Source organism: Canis lupus, chromosome 15, assembly GCF_048164855.1.
Source record: "Canis lupus baileyi chromosome 15, mCanLup2.hap1, whole genome shotgun sequence".
Classification (NCBI taxonomy): Eukaryota; Metazoa; Chordata; class Mammalia; order Carnivora; family Canidae; genus Canis; species Canis lupus.
Window position 1 is genome coordinate 28602331 of NC_132852.1, and position 16525 is coordinate 28618855.

Below are 16525 nucleotides of genomic sequence, written 5' to 3' on the forward strand. Positions count from 1 at the left end.
GCTGTTTTCACTATCTTTCCAGAACCCTCTCCCCCAAATCGCTTTTTTCCTCATTTTTAACTGCTTAAGAAAGAATGCATGTGATATTTCCTGCCCTCCCACTAAGTTTCATTATAAATTAAGATATGCAGTATTATTCAAAAACTGCTTTTGAGATCAGAAAAAAATGCCTTATGACTATTATTATAATTATTGTTAAATTCAGTACTTCAGAATAATTAGAATTTTCTTAAGCTTTGCTTTTTTAGGCATAGTTTTTGATTTGTGTTGTTTGCTAAGAAAATAGTGTGTGCTCTAACTATTTTGTATTCTATAATAATGTTAAAGGTTGATGGAAAACATCCTTACGATTTTTCATTGAAAGATGAAAGTCACAAAAATTCCCTAAGACTAACGTCTTGGAATCAACCAACCAGCGATTCAGAAACAGATTTATTTACAGATTCTCACCCACAGGTAAAATTAAAATAATAAAGTAGTTTTCATGATAAGTACATCCAACTTGGTAACAACTATGTTTAGATTTGTCTTAGTTTAGATGAAATTAAATGTGAATATAACATACATATTTCTCTATTTGCTTACATGTGTATGTGCACATATTCTCAACAAATGAGTTAATGTTTTGTATTGTCAACTTAATGGTAATATTTATTAATAGAATTTGGGGTATCAAAAAGATATAAAAATTTTATCATGATTGCCTGGAAAATCTTTAAAGATTTATTTATTTGAGAGAGAGAGAAAGAACAAAGGGAGAGTGAGAGGGAGAAAGACTCCCTGCTGAGCAGAGAGCCTGATGGGGAGCTCCATCCCAGGACCCTGAGATCATGACCTGAGCTGAATAACTGACTGACTGATCCACCTAGGCACCCTGATTGCTGGGAATTTTCGTGGTCTGCTGATGGAGGAAGTAGTCACTGGAAGGTGGTATTTCTGTTAGGTGACTCAGTTCTCATAATTAAAGTCTCTCTAGATACTTGAGACTCAAAAGATACACTCAGTGTAAGTAAGCATTTTCCCTCTTTGTCAATGAAACAAGATCATTAGTATAATTGAATGGTAAATACTGAAGATCATGCTTCGTAGAAATATTATAGAAGATAAGACACTTAAAAAAAAAAAGAAGATAAGACACTTAAATGATAATAGCTACAAATTAATGAGTGCCAAGAATAAATCAGAATGTGTTTTGATATTTTGCATATATCCTCATTTGACCCTGCAGGTAATCCAGTGATGTGATGTACTGTTATTCTCATTTTCTGTGTGAAGAAACTGAGGCTGAAATAATATTCAAAAAGCCATACCTTTAGCAAATGACTCAGAACTCAAACCTAGTTCTGTCTTGTTTGGCAGTCTTGTGGTACTCAGCTACAAGACAGGGTTTTTTCCTCTGCTGTTTCCTGTTCAGATATCATGCTCTGTTTTGGTTTTTGGTTTTGTTATCATTTTAACTGATTTCCCTCAAATGTACCTAGGCATTCAGACTCTAATCACAAGCAACTATAGGCTACAATGGATTGTGATAATAGCTATTACGGGAAGGATAAATATTTCTGGACCAATTTTATCTCTGCCCAATTGCCTTTTGTCTGTACCATTATATATCCCTAGTATGTATTATTTTTTGAGTCCAATATTGTGTCATACAGTGTATATAAATCTAATCTGTTCTCTTGGACTTCTCTGTGAAGAAATTTGCTATCCTTAGCCTGTTTTTTTTTTTTTTTTTTTTAGCTTTTGCTAAAGTGTGAGTAGCTCTTTCTTCATTGGATTTCTTTAATTAAACTGAAATAGCTAGTAGTTTTGTTTTTCTTTTTAACCTTTTCTAATTTTTTTTTTAAAGATTTTATTCATTTATTCACAGAGAGAGGCAGAGACATAGGCAGTGGGAGAAGCAGGCTCCCTACTGGGAGCCTGTTTTGGGACTCCATCCCAAGACCCTGGGATCATGCTCTGAGCCAAAGGCAGACACTTAACCACTGAGCCACCCAGGCACCCTTTTTTCACCTTTTCTAAATATAAGGTTGTACAATTTTCTGCTTAAGATCTTTAATTTTTTTCCCCACTCTTAAATATTTTGAAACTATTTTTAAATGTAGAAAACATAATAAAACATAGCAAATAATTGATGAACAATATATAGAGTTTTCATTCTTGAGATTGAATAAATTATGCTTTTTACCTTAGCTAACAGACACAGTATAACTTAGATGAGGTCACCTTATCATAAAGTCCTTCAGATAGTTCTAGTAACTAAATTAACTGCTGGATTCTAAGGTGTACTTGGTTAGAATGGTTTGTCTGTCATGTTAGTTTGAAGCTCTTATGATCAAACTGAGGTAACACTAATTAATACCATTTTAGGCTTACGGAAATTAACTCAAAATTCTGTTTATCTTTTTCAAGTGCAAATCATATAATACACAACCACTGCCTTTGGGTTCTTAAGGTTTTTTTTGTTATTGTCTTTTTTTTTTTTTTCGGACTTTTAACTTAGGATCCTGAGGCTGTATTTGGTGCATATATCCCCTAAAATTGTGCAGAGTATTATACATGTGAACATTTTGAAATGGATCTCCAGTTTTTAGCAGATTCTGAAAAGAGCCTTTGAGACAAAAACCAAAATTTTTTTCATTTATTCAGTGAATGCTTTTTGAGTACCTGTTATGTCCCAGCAACTCTGCAAGGTACTGGTAGTGTTTGAGCTACCTTGCTAGTCTGTTAGCTGTTGGAGACACAGAAGTTACATGCTTTCTCAAATGCCTAATAATGATTCTGTTTGTGTCTCTGTGTCTGTGTATGTGCGTGTGTGTGTGCCCAAGCAGATGCCTTCCTCAGAACATTAAATTACCCGTATTGGCACCAAATCAAATACACATGAGACATAAATCTGAAATAATATCTAGTTCTTTCCTTCTCAAATGAGTGTGTACACCCAAGTGCCTAAGAACAGATTACAAGATGGCAGGGGATTGCCTAAAGAAATGATATAGCAGTTTTGTTTCTATTTATTTACCTTTTGATCCAGAAGTAAATTCTGTGGCTCTTAAAATTTAACTTTATTCAGCAAGGGAAGGATGGTAGGTGTATATTCAGTAACCTATGTTACTTTTACAGTTGATGTACATTTTCAACATTGCAAATATTTCTTTTTCTGTTTCTTTCCTATAGACTTCATCTATAACCTCCAAGAGAAAATTACCTAAGTGGTTTGCCAAAGACACTGAGACTTTAGCTGACACCAGCAGGAAATCAGCGGCCAAAGCACAAAAGAAAGGTCTTTTTAGTTAAACTGGCAGTTGCCAGAGGAATTGTGTACGTCTTACTGTACTATAAGATGGGAGCTGTGTTTCATTTCTGAAAATAGTGACGACCAGTGCTTCAGTTTACAAATTATTCTAATCTCAAAAGTAAAACTCACCTATTTGTTGAACAGCTGGCATCTTATAACAGCTTTGTACAGTTACTAAAGTTGAGTCTCTGAGAGCCTGAGTGAGTACATTATAGAATAGAATAATAAATTAGTCTCGTTTAAGATGGCTTTAAGAAACTGTGTTTCTGCTCTGTTTTCTAATCTCTTTATTTATTTCAACAGTAAGTTTGGAAAACTTAAGGGGTGCTGATTTGATATAAACAGCAGATTGGTAGTTGTATGATGATTATGTGTGTGATAGAAAATCTTCATATATTATCAGAATTCTTTCTTATAAATGAAGGAAGCATAGTTATTCTACAAATTGTCCTTACTATCTTTACAAGAAGCTCTTACACACATTGATAAATGGTAATAGTGGACCAGACCATTGGAAATGAAACCGTTTGGGTTCCATGCAAAGAGGGAAAAATAATATAATAAAGGAGACCAACTGCACTAGACAACTATGCACTTTGTATTTTATATGCTATTTCTATTATTTTTCAAATAATAAATTCCTTCATACTGAATATTACAAAGATATATATATATATATATATATATGTATTTCTTAAACTTTTATTTACTTAGTTACCTTGAGCACTTTTAGTTTTTGAGGATGTTGGAATTTGATTCTAATACTTTTTGATGTAGCACATTCGACTTCACTATCCAACCTGTACTCTTATACTAAGTTTGGCAAACCATAGTTAATATAACTTTAACAAGTTCACCAAATGGCCTTTTGTAACTAAAAATAATTGTTAATAAAGAAGAAATATTATAGAAGAATTAGAAAATCTGGGGAGATGAAAAAAAAATAAAAATCACTGGTAGATAATCAATCAGTTAACCCCTTTCTTTGTGTGTCCTGCTAAACCTCTATAATCACTGCTTTTCTAAGTTTGATACATGAATAATACATTAATGTATTTTCTTTGTAAAACATTTAAAACACAAAAGTTCCCTGTAGTCCCATTTTCCTACATGTCATTACCAAACCATTTTCCAGAAGGCAGCTCCTATTAAATATGTGACTTATAGTTCTCTAGTCATTCCTTAATGCATTTACATGCCTTTGCATATATATCTATATACACATTCTTATTTTTTTAAGTGAATTAGATCTGCAACAAACTCTTTTCACTTAATAGGTCATGAAGAACTTTTCATGTCAGTATATATCAGGCTATCTTACTGTTTTTTGTAGCTACCTACCATTCTATATGGTGAATACTATATACAATTACTTTCCTATTGGTCATTTTTTTCTATTTTAGATTATTTCTAGAAGTAGGATTAGAGAGTCAAATTTATATTTCACTTGAATATATTAGGAACTTTTTTTTCTGTATCATTGTTTTCTCTAGAATCTTTTTCTTTGGCTTTTTATGGTACAGTGATTCTTAAAACTGTGATCTGCAGACTTTAAGGAGTTTTTGAGACTCTTTCAGGAGACTCTGTAAAGGCAAAACTATTTTCATGATACCAAGATGTTATTTGCCTTCTGTCCTGTGTCATTTGCACCAAGGGTGCACAGCAGTTGTGAGCAAAACCACTGGTGGTACTTAAGTACAAATCAAGGCAATGACATCAAATTATTGCTTTTATTAATTCTCAGTCCTCAAACACTTTTCAATCTTCTATGTGTTGGAATGGCAAATATGTGTAAAATCACTTCTTTGTACCAAAATAGGATGGTTGTCTTCAGAAAAAGCACTTGTTTGTTTGAATTGTGAATTGAGTTAGTTCTTTTTCTATGGAATTTTTTACTGAAAAGAATGACTGATAGAAAACTATGACTAGTTATTCAGACTTGAGCATTTGGTGGACATTTTCTCAAAATTGAATGAAGCCATCCTATCACTTCAGGGAAAACTGATGAGTATTTGTTTCCAATGATAAAATTTGAGATTTCTGGCAGAATTTATAGTTTTGGAAATCTTGTGTCTGGTATCAGTTTAACAGCTTCCCATAACATAAAGACTTTCCTAATGAGATGTTATTCCTACAATTAACAAAAAAATTTTTTTGACATTTTATGGTAATTTTTGTCAACATTTAGAAGATCTGTACAACTCAATGAACTATTTTTGGATGACTAATACATGATCTTATAAAATCATGCATGGGTAAAAAATTCATTCAAACCACACAGTGGTCCAGTGGATTTTAATGTAGCAGAATATGAAAATATTCATTCATATGTGGTTTCAGATTATACACTGCAACCAGTCTTTAAAAAATTACAGGTGTCCACCTTTGGTATAGTTTCAAAGAAAAGTGTCTACAATTTTCTAGAAAAGCTATTAAAATACTCCTCCCTTTTCCAGCTACATACCTGTTTATGGCCACATTTTCTTCATATACATCAACCAAAGGAATGCATATTGAATGTATAAGTAGATTGAATATAGAAGCAGATCTGAGAATCCAGCCACTTCTGTTAAGCCAGACATTGCCATTCTTCTCACTGTTTTGTGGGGGATATTTTATAAAATGTGTTTATATTATCATGTAATGGATTTACTACTGCTTTTTAAATCAAAATTAATAAACATTTCTTAAACATTTATCAGGTTTAATTTCTAAAATGGTAAATATTGATAGATGCAATCCACATCAACAAAAGCTCTTTTTGGTCCTCAATAATCTTTAAGAATACAAAGGAGTTTTGAGACATAGGAGACTGAGAACTGCTGACACAGTGTTTTATTATATAGACATACTATGAATTATTTAGCTGATTTCCTGTTGTTGCATGTTAAATCACATCCAGTTTTTCTGCTCTTTTTAAAGCACTGCTTTGAACATTCTTGAAATGAAATATGGTATAGTTTCATGCCAAATACCTAGCCAGAGGTAGAGAATTACTTTTTTTTTTGTCTTAATTATCATCTGTATGGACTTTAGGCCTTTCAGCATACATGACTCTTAATTTATGTTTGAGTTTGCTTCCAAGGAGAAAAATTACAACTTGAATATGGGATTGGCACCTATGACCTCATCTAAGCTGGTCTTTGGCAACACTGTATCTGGCTAAGGTATTCTAATGAGAGTGAATCTCGGGACTTTTTTTTTTTTTTAAAGATTTTATTTATTTATTCATGATAGTCACACAGAGAGAGACAGAGAGGCAGAGACACAGGCAGAGGGAGAAGCAGGCTCCATGCAGGGAGCCCGACGTGGGATGCGATCCCGGGTCTCCAGGATCGTGCCCCGGGCCAAAGGCAGGCGCCAAACCGCTGCACCATGGAGATGCTGGAATAAATTTTTTTCGTTTCCCCTGCTGATACTATTGAGGAAGCATGGACCTTGAGAGTGTTGGGGCAATTTTAGGATCTTGAGGAATCATTGTTTAGTGAAACTGACGCTGAGGTAGGCAGAGTAGAAACATGGCATGAAAATCAGGTTATTGGTGACATTGTCAGGCTATTCATTCATGCCTTTTCTGAATAAGACCTATCTTTGAATATTTCATACACACGGGGCTTTAAGTTCCGTCCTAAGTAAATGCTTTACTTAGGTTAGACCTGTTTAAATAAGGAGCTTTGTGTTCATTTTTAGTTTCCAGTTTTGTGTACTTGTCACCAAAGTACAGTCATGTAATTGACAGACCCTGCCCCAATATATACAGCAGATACAAAGTTTTTTTGGTGAAGGATATGGAAGCTTCTAGAGATAGTTCCACAAAGTAAATGAGGAAGCAGTATGCTCCTTAATGGAGGGACAGGCCTCCTAAATCTACAGGCTCCCTATTTCACATGCCTTTTGTCTGGAGTTTCTATATTCTCCTGCTCTCCCCACCCCGCCCTGCTCCTTACCACTCCCCTACCACCGGAGCACGCTCCCTACCACTCCCCTACCACCAGGGCATGTGCCCTACCACTCCCCACCCCGCTCTGCTCCTTACCACTCCCCTACCACTCCCCTCCCCTACCTAACCAGGGCATCTCCCTACTGCTCAACCCCAGAGCAAGTTGGGGAGGCGCTACTCGGTTCACCTGCCGGATCACCAGGTGCAAGTGTCTGGTATCAAATGCCTCAGTATAGCACAGAGTACTGACTGAGAACTGATGAACTGGACTTTAATTTCCTCAGTGTATCATCATTCTTCAGCCGTGTCAGGCTTCAAATTTGCCTCAGGTTCATTCTTAAAGACAAGGGGTTTCTTTTAGGGTATTTGTCTTATGCTATCTCCTCCACAAAGTATTAACTATGATCTCTTGTGTTGTCTTTTGGAACTCTGACCATGGAGTCAGACAACGCACTGACAGTTATTTGGAATTAAAACAAAACAAAACACAACCTTGTGATCCTATCAGATGGTTAGAATAACAACAGAATAAAGGATTCTTCTGTTCAGAGATGTTGCAATAGAAGTAACTAAGAACATGAAAGATCCAATGGCATGACTATACAGTCATGTTAGAGCCAACTAGACATTTATCTGTCTTATGGGAAGCAAGGAAATGCAAAACCAACCAAAGCACCGAAGTACATTCACTACAGTCATGAGGGGAGCTGCAAACTTCAGGATTTCAGCTACCTGGAAAGGTGCTACATATTTTTTCTTGGGAAGACAATAAAAAAATCATTTGGGATAATGTACAGATTTCCTTACTAGGTAAATGTGTTTTAAGCCTTAGAAGAAATTAGAAATGAGCAGAATATGAAGTAAATTAAACCTTTGGTAGTAATATTTTAGGGTTGAGGAATAATAGGTCTGTATTTGACAAGCATTTGAAATACTTGGGATAATTTAGTTTTTAGAGTAACAGATTATTCTTGTGGCATCATTTAAAAATGTATCATTGAAAAATTAGTATATGCTCTTTCTTTTAAAGCTGAAATCCTACCAAGTTTGAAACATTGGAATATTTAATAAGTATTAAAAAACGTGTTATTGCATAAGAATCTATCACCAACAAATTTCACTTGTGAGAGAAAGAAAAAAGATCTAACATTGTGCTTACTACTAATAAGGTTAATATTAATATTAGTATCCATTAAACCTGGAGCTTTCATTATTTTTCAGAAAATTCATGAAATTTCAGCCTTACATCCAGCTTCATTTTCTCACTCAATTTAATAGGATTATTGAGAAGTGTGTGCTCATTTAATTTAATACTTCTTCATTCAGTAAACGTTTGCATTCAAAGACTGCAAGACAATAAGCTGGCCTCATAAAGAAGGAACAAATAGAAGAAAACACAACATACACAACATGGATCCCATGCTTAATAGAAGGGAAGATTTACTCTGAAGAATTAACAAAAAAGCATCTCACAAAAGTATTTTCTTATAGGAAACAAAACAATTTTTTTTTTTTTTTTTTAATGATAGTCACAGAGAGAGAGAGAGAGAGAGGCAGAGGCACAGGCAGAGGGAGAAGCAGGCTCCATGCACCGGGAGCCCAACGTGGGATTCGATCCCGGGTCTCCAAGATCGCGCCCTGGGCCAAAGGCAGGCGCCAAACCGCTGCACAACCCAGGGATCCCCGGAAACAAAACATTTTGAAGAAAATACATCACATACTCTATAAGATATAAGAAAAAAGTGGCCAATGTGAAAGAAAAAAAGATCATTTGAAGGAATCGTAAAGCTAATCGTTTATTAAACATTTATTTGCTATGTGCCACACTGTGGGCGGTTAACCTTCAGTACAACATGAAGAGTTAGAATCCTATATTTTCTTACATTCATTTCCTTACTGTTGTATAAACAGAATATAAGGGTGGTGAAAAAAGATCACAGTATATGAATTTGTAACCTGGTGGAGCTAGGGGCTAAGGGGGACTTCCCTTATTTTTTAAAATTTTGACTAAACTTAAAGTTGATTAAAAAATGCTTAATTCAGAGTTGCTTCTGGCTATTTGTATGATGGCACTTTTTTTTTTGTTTTGTTTTTTTAAGCAAAACTGCTACTAGTACTTTCCATCTTCCTCTCTGTGAAAGACAAGTATTAGGTGAGAGGGAGAACTTATTTTGCAAGGGAACACAGGTTATGGAGGGCAACAAGCCTTTCATCTTGTCTTTACCTTAAGAAAGGAGGCTTTTCACTTGGGCTTCCCATCCTTATTTCTAGAAGATTGAAGGTGTTGGAACAGTGCACTAGATTAAGGACTTTCTATCTGAAAGCATCTGACCTGGTCCACCAGAGTACTTGATGCTCCTGGGGCTTGATACAGTGGGGTTATGCCTACAGATTCCAGGGGGCCAGCTTGCCCATCACCATGTGGCATAGAAAGAACATGCTCGTTTCCTGTGGGTTAAGGGGATTTCCTGGAAGAAGCTAGGTTTCAAGGCCATTCTTAGGGTACCCTTAGAAGAGGGCCACCTATGATGCAGGCATCCTAGCAGCAAAGCCACACCTGGCAGGAGATTAAAGAAAGGTACCCCCACTTTTGGACCCTCAGAAGGACCAACTAATGTACCCCTGAAGAGAGCTTGGATACCTGCCAACAAACTGAGCAACTGCCAGTCAACTAGTCAGAGAAGCAGCCATAACCAAAAGGGAATAAGCAATTCTGCTAGTTAGTTATGGGATTGTGTTTTCCCTCTTCCTCTTCCCTACCCTAACTCCAAAGAGTAGGTACAGGGAAGAGGGAGGTGATTTAGAGGAGATAGCTGTGGCTCTCAGTCTAGCATGAACTGGGGTCAGGGTGGAAGAAAAGAGAACTTTGAATCCTATGTGCAATTGAAGATGGAAAACTGAATTGAGACCATTCCAACATCCCCAAGTGATGGAAAACCCTGGAATTAGGCTGAAATATAAAGGGAACCACTACCCCTAGGGAAGGAGATTTGACACTTGGTAGCAGTTAGAAAAAGTGGAAGTTTATGCTTATACTTCAACATGTCCATCTGTTATATGGTTGTAGGAGCATAAAGAAGTTGTGGACTAAGACACTTCTAATGATTAATATTTATTATTTCAGGGAAGTGGAAAGGAAAAGGTGCAAGGGCAGATGTTTACATTTTTATCTGTTTTCAATCAAATCTATATTGCTTTTAAAATTAAAACTAAAGTAGGAGGGCATCCCAGGATGATGGCAAACCAATTATGTTTGCTTCCACCCTGGCCCAGTTGTAACTTCCATCGGCCTCTCTTTCTGGCTAGGATTGGCGGGATAGCAGGGTCTTAAAGCCATGGCTGGAGTGCTGGCTCTTACTGGTGAAAGTGGTACCTGGAAGCAGGGAAAGCTAGTGCAAAGATAGGAATGTGGAGGATTCCCGGGAGATGCCTAGACCTCAGGGCAGGAGATTGGTCTATGTGTTTGGGGATGTGTCAGATCTTTTGAACTCCCAAAGAACCTAGGAGAAGCTGAACAAGTAGACCAAATTATTTTCATTCCCCAGGTGGGGGAACTCCATGAGAATGAGGGGGTTGAGTGAGGGGGTACCTTTTGCTTGACAGGTATCTGATGACCTGCCTCCTGCTGGACTCCTGGGCAGCATCCCTTGCCTTTTCTCTGCAGGTAAGGAATCCTTGGTGTCAGGGGTAGTGCTCACCTGAAGGAGCCCATTCCTGCCCCCCCCCTTTCTAAACTATGTTCCTAGTATGTAGGACCCCAGAATGTGGCGCAGAAAAGAGCCAAGGGCAAAAAGAGTGAGCTGGGTCCGTGAGCTGATCCTCTGTGCAGTTTCCCTTTTTAACTTCCTCTGGACTTCAGTAGGTCAGTGTATGTTCAATAAAGTCTGTAGCTCTGCCATTTACTAGCTGTGTGACTTTGGACAAATTACTTAGACACTCCAAGACACATTTAGACATTTTGTAACATGACGAGACGTTGCTGGGATTAAACTTCAATACATGTAGATCATTTAACAATGGTTGGCACATGTAATTGGTATTCATCTAGTTGTAGCTGTAGAAATTTCTAAGGGAAAAGACAGACTCTGTGGTTGGGTGTCCATAGACAGCAATCTGACTCTCCCTAGACATTACTTGGGCACTGCTTGTGAGATCACTGTGTGGCCAGCATGTGCCCCTTATTGTTCTTGCTCAGAAATTTGGGGTGTCCCCACCCCAAAGTGGATCCTTCTTTCAAGGGTAGATTCAGGCTCTCTTTTATCCAAGTTGACAGAGATGGAAGGAAATATTCAACAAATTATGTGGAATACCTACTGTGTATCTGGCACTGTTCTAGGTGCTGGAGGCACAATGATGACAAAACAAGTAAAATGTTACATGGTGATAAGTGGGAGGAGGACAAGGCAGGGAAGGTGGTAGGGAGTGTTGCAAAATGGGTCAGATAAGGCCTTGCTGAGAAGTGAACTCGAATTAGCATGGATTTGACAACTTTCACTGTGACCTTGAGCAAATCAATCCTCTATAAGCCTCATTTTTTAACACCATTTTATTGAAGAGGAAACAGGCTTAGTTGGAGAATTACATGAAGTACAGAAATTTAGCATAGTTCTCAGCCCACTGTGGGAATAATAAATGTTAGCTATCTCATCCTTTGACTATAGGAAAGCTATGGGGTTGCCTAGTGGTTTGGTCAGAGAGAGGAGTTAGATAATTTTGATATTTAAAGGCACTGGATAGATTTCTTGATGTACCAAAGGAATTGTATTTTCCATTAAACAAAGGATACAAAGGGATGGGTATTCCAGAAGCCTTTAGGAAAATAACTGGAATAATAAAATATTTGGAAGTTGGTGAGATATTCTGGTTCATGAATTCATTTTCTGCTAAGACCCAGTCTGAATATAAATTACTTGTAATTTCCTCAACGGCTCATTGTAGCTGATTAAGGATAGGGATATTTAAGCTGGGGAATTGCTGAGCATGCAAGGCAGTAAAGAACAAGGAGGGAGAAAAAGGCGTGTGCTGGAAGGAGGGAAGATAGGGGACTTGAGAAGCCCCCCAGGCCCTCTTTGTCTTAGGTCCTAATAGGAGAAGTTTAGTACTTTCATCGACTCACTTAAGAATTTCTTACAGTTTTAAGCATCCATCAAGAATCATCAGTTGGATTTTTTTTCTTTTGCTCCTATGGTTCATTTTCCCACTGGAAGTGACGGAAGGAATATTTACTTTGCTGCTGCAAGAGCACCACCTACCGGTCGTTTAGGTGATTTCAGGTTCTACGGTGCGCAGGGAAAATCCCTTCGTTTGTTTTGGTTTTGGCTTCAGGTGCGTGGCTAATGTGTTAAGATTTGGAGGGAAAGAGAGAGGTGTTTCCCCTGGGCCAGTTTTTATGAGACACAGAGAAGCTGGAGTGTGATCATTCATTTACAGAGCAGCAGGAATTTGAATCAAACCTGCTCATCACATCCTCTGCACAGTACATAGGATTTACTTGTCTGTTCTCAACTGGCAATCTTCCATTGACCTGTATTTTTAAAATTCTGTGGCTCCCCACAGTCCAGAAAGGGGCTTCTTAAACTTAATTCTCATCTACCGTACCCCTCAATGTAGAGAATTCAACCCATAGCCTCATGGAACGAGAACAACGCTTATTCCTCATTTAACAAATGTGATGATTATGTTTCATCTCCAAACCAAGATCCTAAGTGTCTTGAAGATAGAATAGACTTCTGTAGAGAGCATCGCAGAAGACTGGAGTAAATACTGTAGTGCTTATCATCCTAGAGGAGACCTACTATCAGGCCATCCATGCCCAGCTGGGATAACCAAAGTCTTGGGATAATCCTGAATTATGCTCCCCCCTTATTTGTATGTTTGAGCCCTAACCCCCCCCCCCCCCAGCACCTCAGACTGTGGCAGTACTTGGAGGTTGGGTCTTTCAAGAGGTAATTAGGTTAGGGGGTAGGGGGCTGATCCAGTATGACTGGTGTCTTTATGAGAAGCAGGTATTTGGGCAAAGAGACAGCCAGAGAGGAAAGATCATGTGGGGACACAGGGAGAAGATGGCCTGCAAGCCAGGGAGAGAGGCCTCAGAAGAAACCAACCCTGCTGACCGACACCTTCATCTTGGACTTCCAGCCTCCAGAACGGTGAGAAAATAAATTTCTGTTGTTGAAGCCGTCCAGCCTGCGTGGTATTTTGTCATGGCTGTCCTTTTCAAATAATGAAAACATCCCGAGTTCCTGGATTGTTCACCTTCATCCTGAGAAACTGTTATGTTTTCCTCCCACAAATGCATCCTGTGGGGTCTAGAGATTCTCCAGGGTGGCAATTCAAGCTTCAGCCAATTTCTTCCCCCTTTAGACCTCATTTGGGAGCTGCTGAGCTCATCCTGAGCAATGGAAAGGGAAATGGAAGAGAATCAGCCAGGAGTAAGCTCTTTCATGTTTGAAGATGCCCTGTCTGCATTTTTGGGGGCTCTAAGAACCTCTTAGCCTGAAATGCAAGGCCTTTTGCAACTTGGCACTAACTTCCCTTATTGGAAACTTAGAAGTGAAGTTGCAAATACAGCATATGTGCATCAGAAACAATAGAAATACGATTAGAAAAGTATATTCTTATAATTCACCCACTCAGAGTTAACCATAGTTTCTTTTTTTTTTTTTTAATTTTTACTTATTTATGATAGTCACAGAGAGAGAGAGAGAGAGAGAGAGGCAGAGACACAGGCAGAGGGAGAAGCAGGCTCCATGCACCGGGAGCCCGATGTGGGATTCTATCCCGGGTCTCCAGGATCGCGCCCTGGGCCAAAGGCAGGCGCCAAACAGCTGCGCCACCCAGGGATCCCTTAACCATAGTTTCAATCAGGGGTTTGCTTTCTCATTCACTTCGAAATAGGTTTTGACATTTTGTCATGTGCACATCATTTTTAATGACCAACAGAGTTCTATTGTATGATTTACCATGCTTCATGTAACTAATCCCCTATTTTTCATAGAATATTTCTATTCTCCCTATTATAAACAATGCTTCAATGGACATCCTTTTAAATACCTTTAAAAATGAAATTTCTTTTAGTATAAATTTCTGGACATAGACTTGTAGTGTCAAATCTCCCCATTTTAAGACTTTGATACATATTACCAAATTGTTTTCAGGAAAGTGCTATTCCCTAACCTTCACCAGTACCAAGTAATCTTTTGGATTTTTGCCAAACTGATAGGCCAAAAGTTGTTTCACACTGTATCTATTTTGAATTTCTTTTCTTTTTTAATTTGTAATTTTTTAAAGATTTTTATTTATTCATCCATGAGTGACACAAGAGAGAAGCAGAGACATAGAGGGAGAGAAGCAGGCTCCCTGTGGGGAGCCTGATGTGGGATTCAATTCCAGGACCCCAGGATCACGACCTGAGACAAAGGCAGATGCTCAACCACTAAGCCACCCAGATGCCCCAAATTTCTTTTATTATTAATGAGGATCAAGCATTATTTCATGAGTTTATTGTCAATTTATACTTCTTTATCCATTAAAAATTTGGCCTTAAAAACAAAACTTACAGGGGCACCTGGGTGGCTTAGTCGGTTAAGCATCTGATCCCTTGGTTTTGGCTCAGTTCCTGATTTCAGGGTTGTGAGATGGAGCTCCATTTGCACTCTGTGCTGAGCATGGAGCCTGCTAAGGATTTCTCCCTCTCCCTCTAGCCCTCCCTGCCCCACTCACATGCTCTCTCTTAAAAAGAACAAAAAGCAAAAAACCTATAAAATTATAAAATCATTTTTATCAGTTAAGTGCTTAATTTTTTCGCTGTTGTATTTATTTATAAATTTTTCCTAGTTTGTCCTTTACCTTTCTTTTTGTCATTTATCTTTTAATTGTACCCATGATATATTTTTCACAAACAAAATAAAGGCATATGTATTACAAAACTTTAATAAGCTCCATTTAGAATTATTTCTATTTAGAATTTATTTTGGAGTAGAGAGAGTGAAATTGGAGAGTTTGCCAGTGATTAGTCAGTTGCCCTATGACCAATTATTGACCAGTTATTGAACAGCTAATGCTTTCATGGTATTATCTACTAAATTCTTATAAAATTGGATCTCTTTTGGTCTTTCTATTATGCTCCATTGTTCTATCAGTTCCTATGCAAGTGCTATGCTATTTCAATATTTCAACTCTAATATATTAATATCTGCTATGGAATCCTTCCTTACCATTTTCAGAAATTTCATGGATATTCTCAATTTGCTCATCTAAATGAATTCAGAATTATTTTAATTTCCAAAAACTTATTTTGGGTTTTTGATTGTTATTGCATTAATTTCATAGATTAATTTGGGAGAGAACTACAACATTATCAAAATTTCCATATAAGGGGCAGCCCAGGTGGCTCAGCGGTTTAGTGCCGCCGTCAGCCCAGGGCCTGATCCTGGAGAGCCAGGATCAAGTCCCATGTCAGGCTCCCTCCATGAAGCCTGTTTCTCCCTCTGCCTGTGTCTCTGCCTCCCTCTCTGTGTGTCTCATGAATAAATAAATAAAATCTTTAAAAAAATGTCCATATAAGGAATACAGCTTATTTCTTGTTCTTAAATTTCTTTTATGCCTCTCAGCAAAACTCTGTAGTTTTCTTTCTCTAGGTCTTATATATATCATGTATCTCAAGTCTATATCTAGGTAATTTTTGTTCTTGCTAGTGTTATCATGAATGGAAACTTTAAAAAAAAGATTTTATTTATTTATTTGAGAGAGAGAGAGACAGAGAGAGAGCTCAAGTAGGAGGAGGGGCAGAGGGAGAGAGGGGGAAGCAGGCTCCCCACTGAAAAGGGAGCCCATTGTGGGGCTCCATCCCAGGACTCTGTTTCCTGGAGGCAGAATTGCTTCTGGAATGAAAAGGCAGACTTTGCCAAGGGAATCCCTTTTGCCTCTTTCCCTTCCTCCTCAGGAAATTTCCTCACTGGAATGCAGATTTGATGTTTGGAGGTACAACAAAGGACAAGCCTAAGAACCCCCCAAGCAGACTCTTTGCTGAGTGTGGGGTCTGGTGTGGGGTTTGATCCCATGACCTGGGCCCAAACCAAGAGCCAGATGCTCAACTGACTGAGCCACCCAGGTGCCCCACATCTACTTTTATTTATTTTTTATTTTATATTTTATTTCAATTCAATTTCATACTTTCTTTTTTTAAGATTTTATTTATTTATCCATGAGAGACACAGAGAAAGGCAGAAACATAGGCAGAGGAAGAAGCAGGCTCCCCATAGCAAGTCTGATATAGGACTGTAGCC

The 16525-nt window shown here is 37.8% G+C and overlaps 1 protein-coding gene across 5 annotated transcripts in view; it reads left to right on the forward strand.

Annotated features, from left to right (window-relative positions):
- The window catches only part of WRN (WRN RecQ like helicase), a 140627-nt gene extending 134633 nt beyond the window's left edge, over positions 1-5994 (forward strand). For all 5 annotated transcript variants that reach the window (XM_072776358.1, XM_072776356.1, XM_072776355.1 and 2 more), the window contains 2 exons: positions 328-456; positions 3178-5994. In XM_072776358.1, coding sequence (XP_072632459.1) covers positions 328-456; positions 3178-3297 — 249 coding nt within the window. In that variant the 3' untranslated portion in view covers positions 3298-5994. The remainder of the gene's footprint in view (positions 1-327; positions 457-3177) is intronic.
- The last annotated feature ends 10531 nt before the right edge of the window (positions 5995-16525 follow it).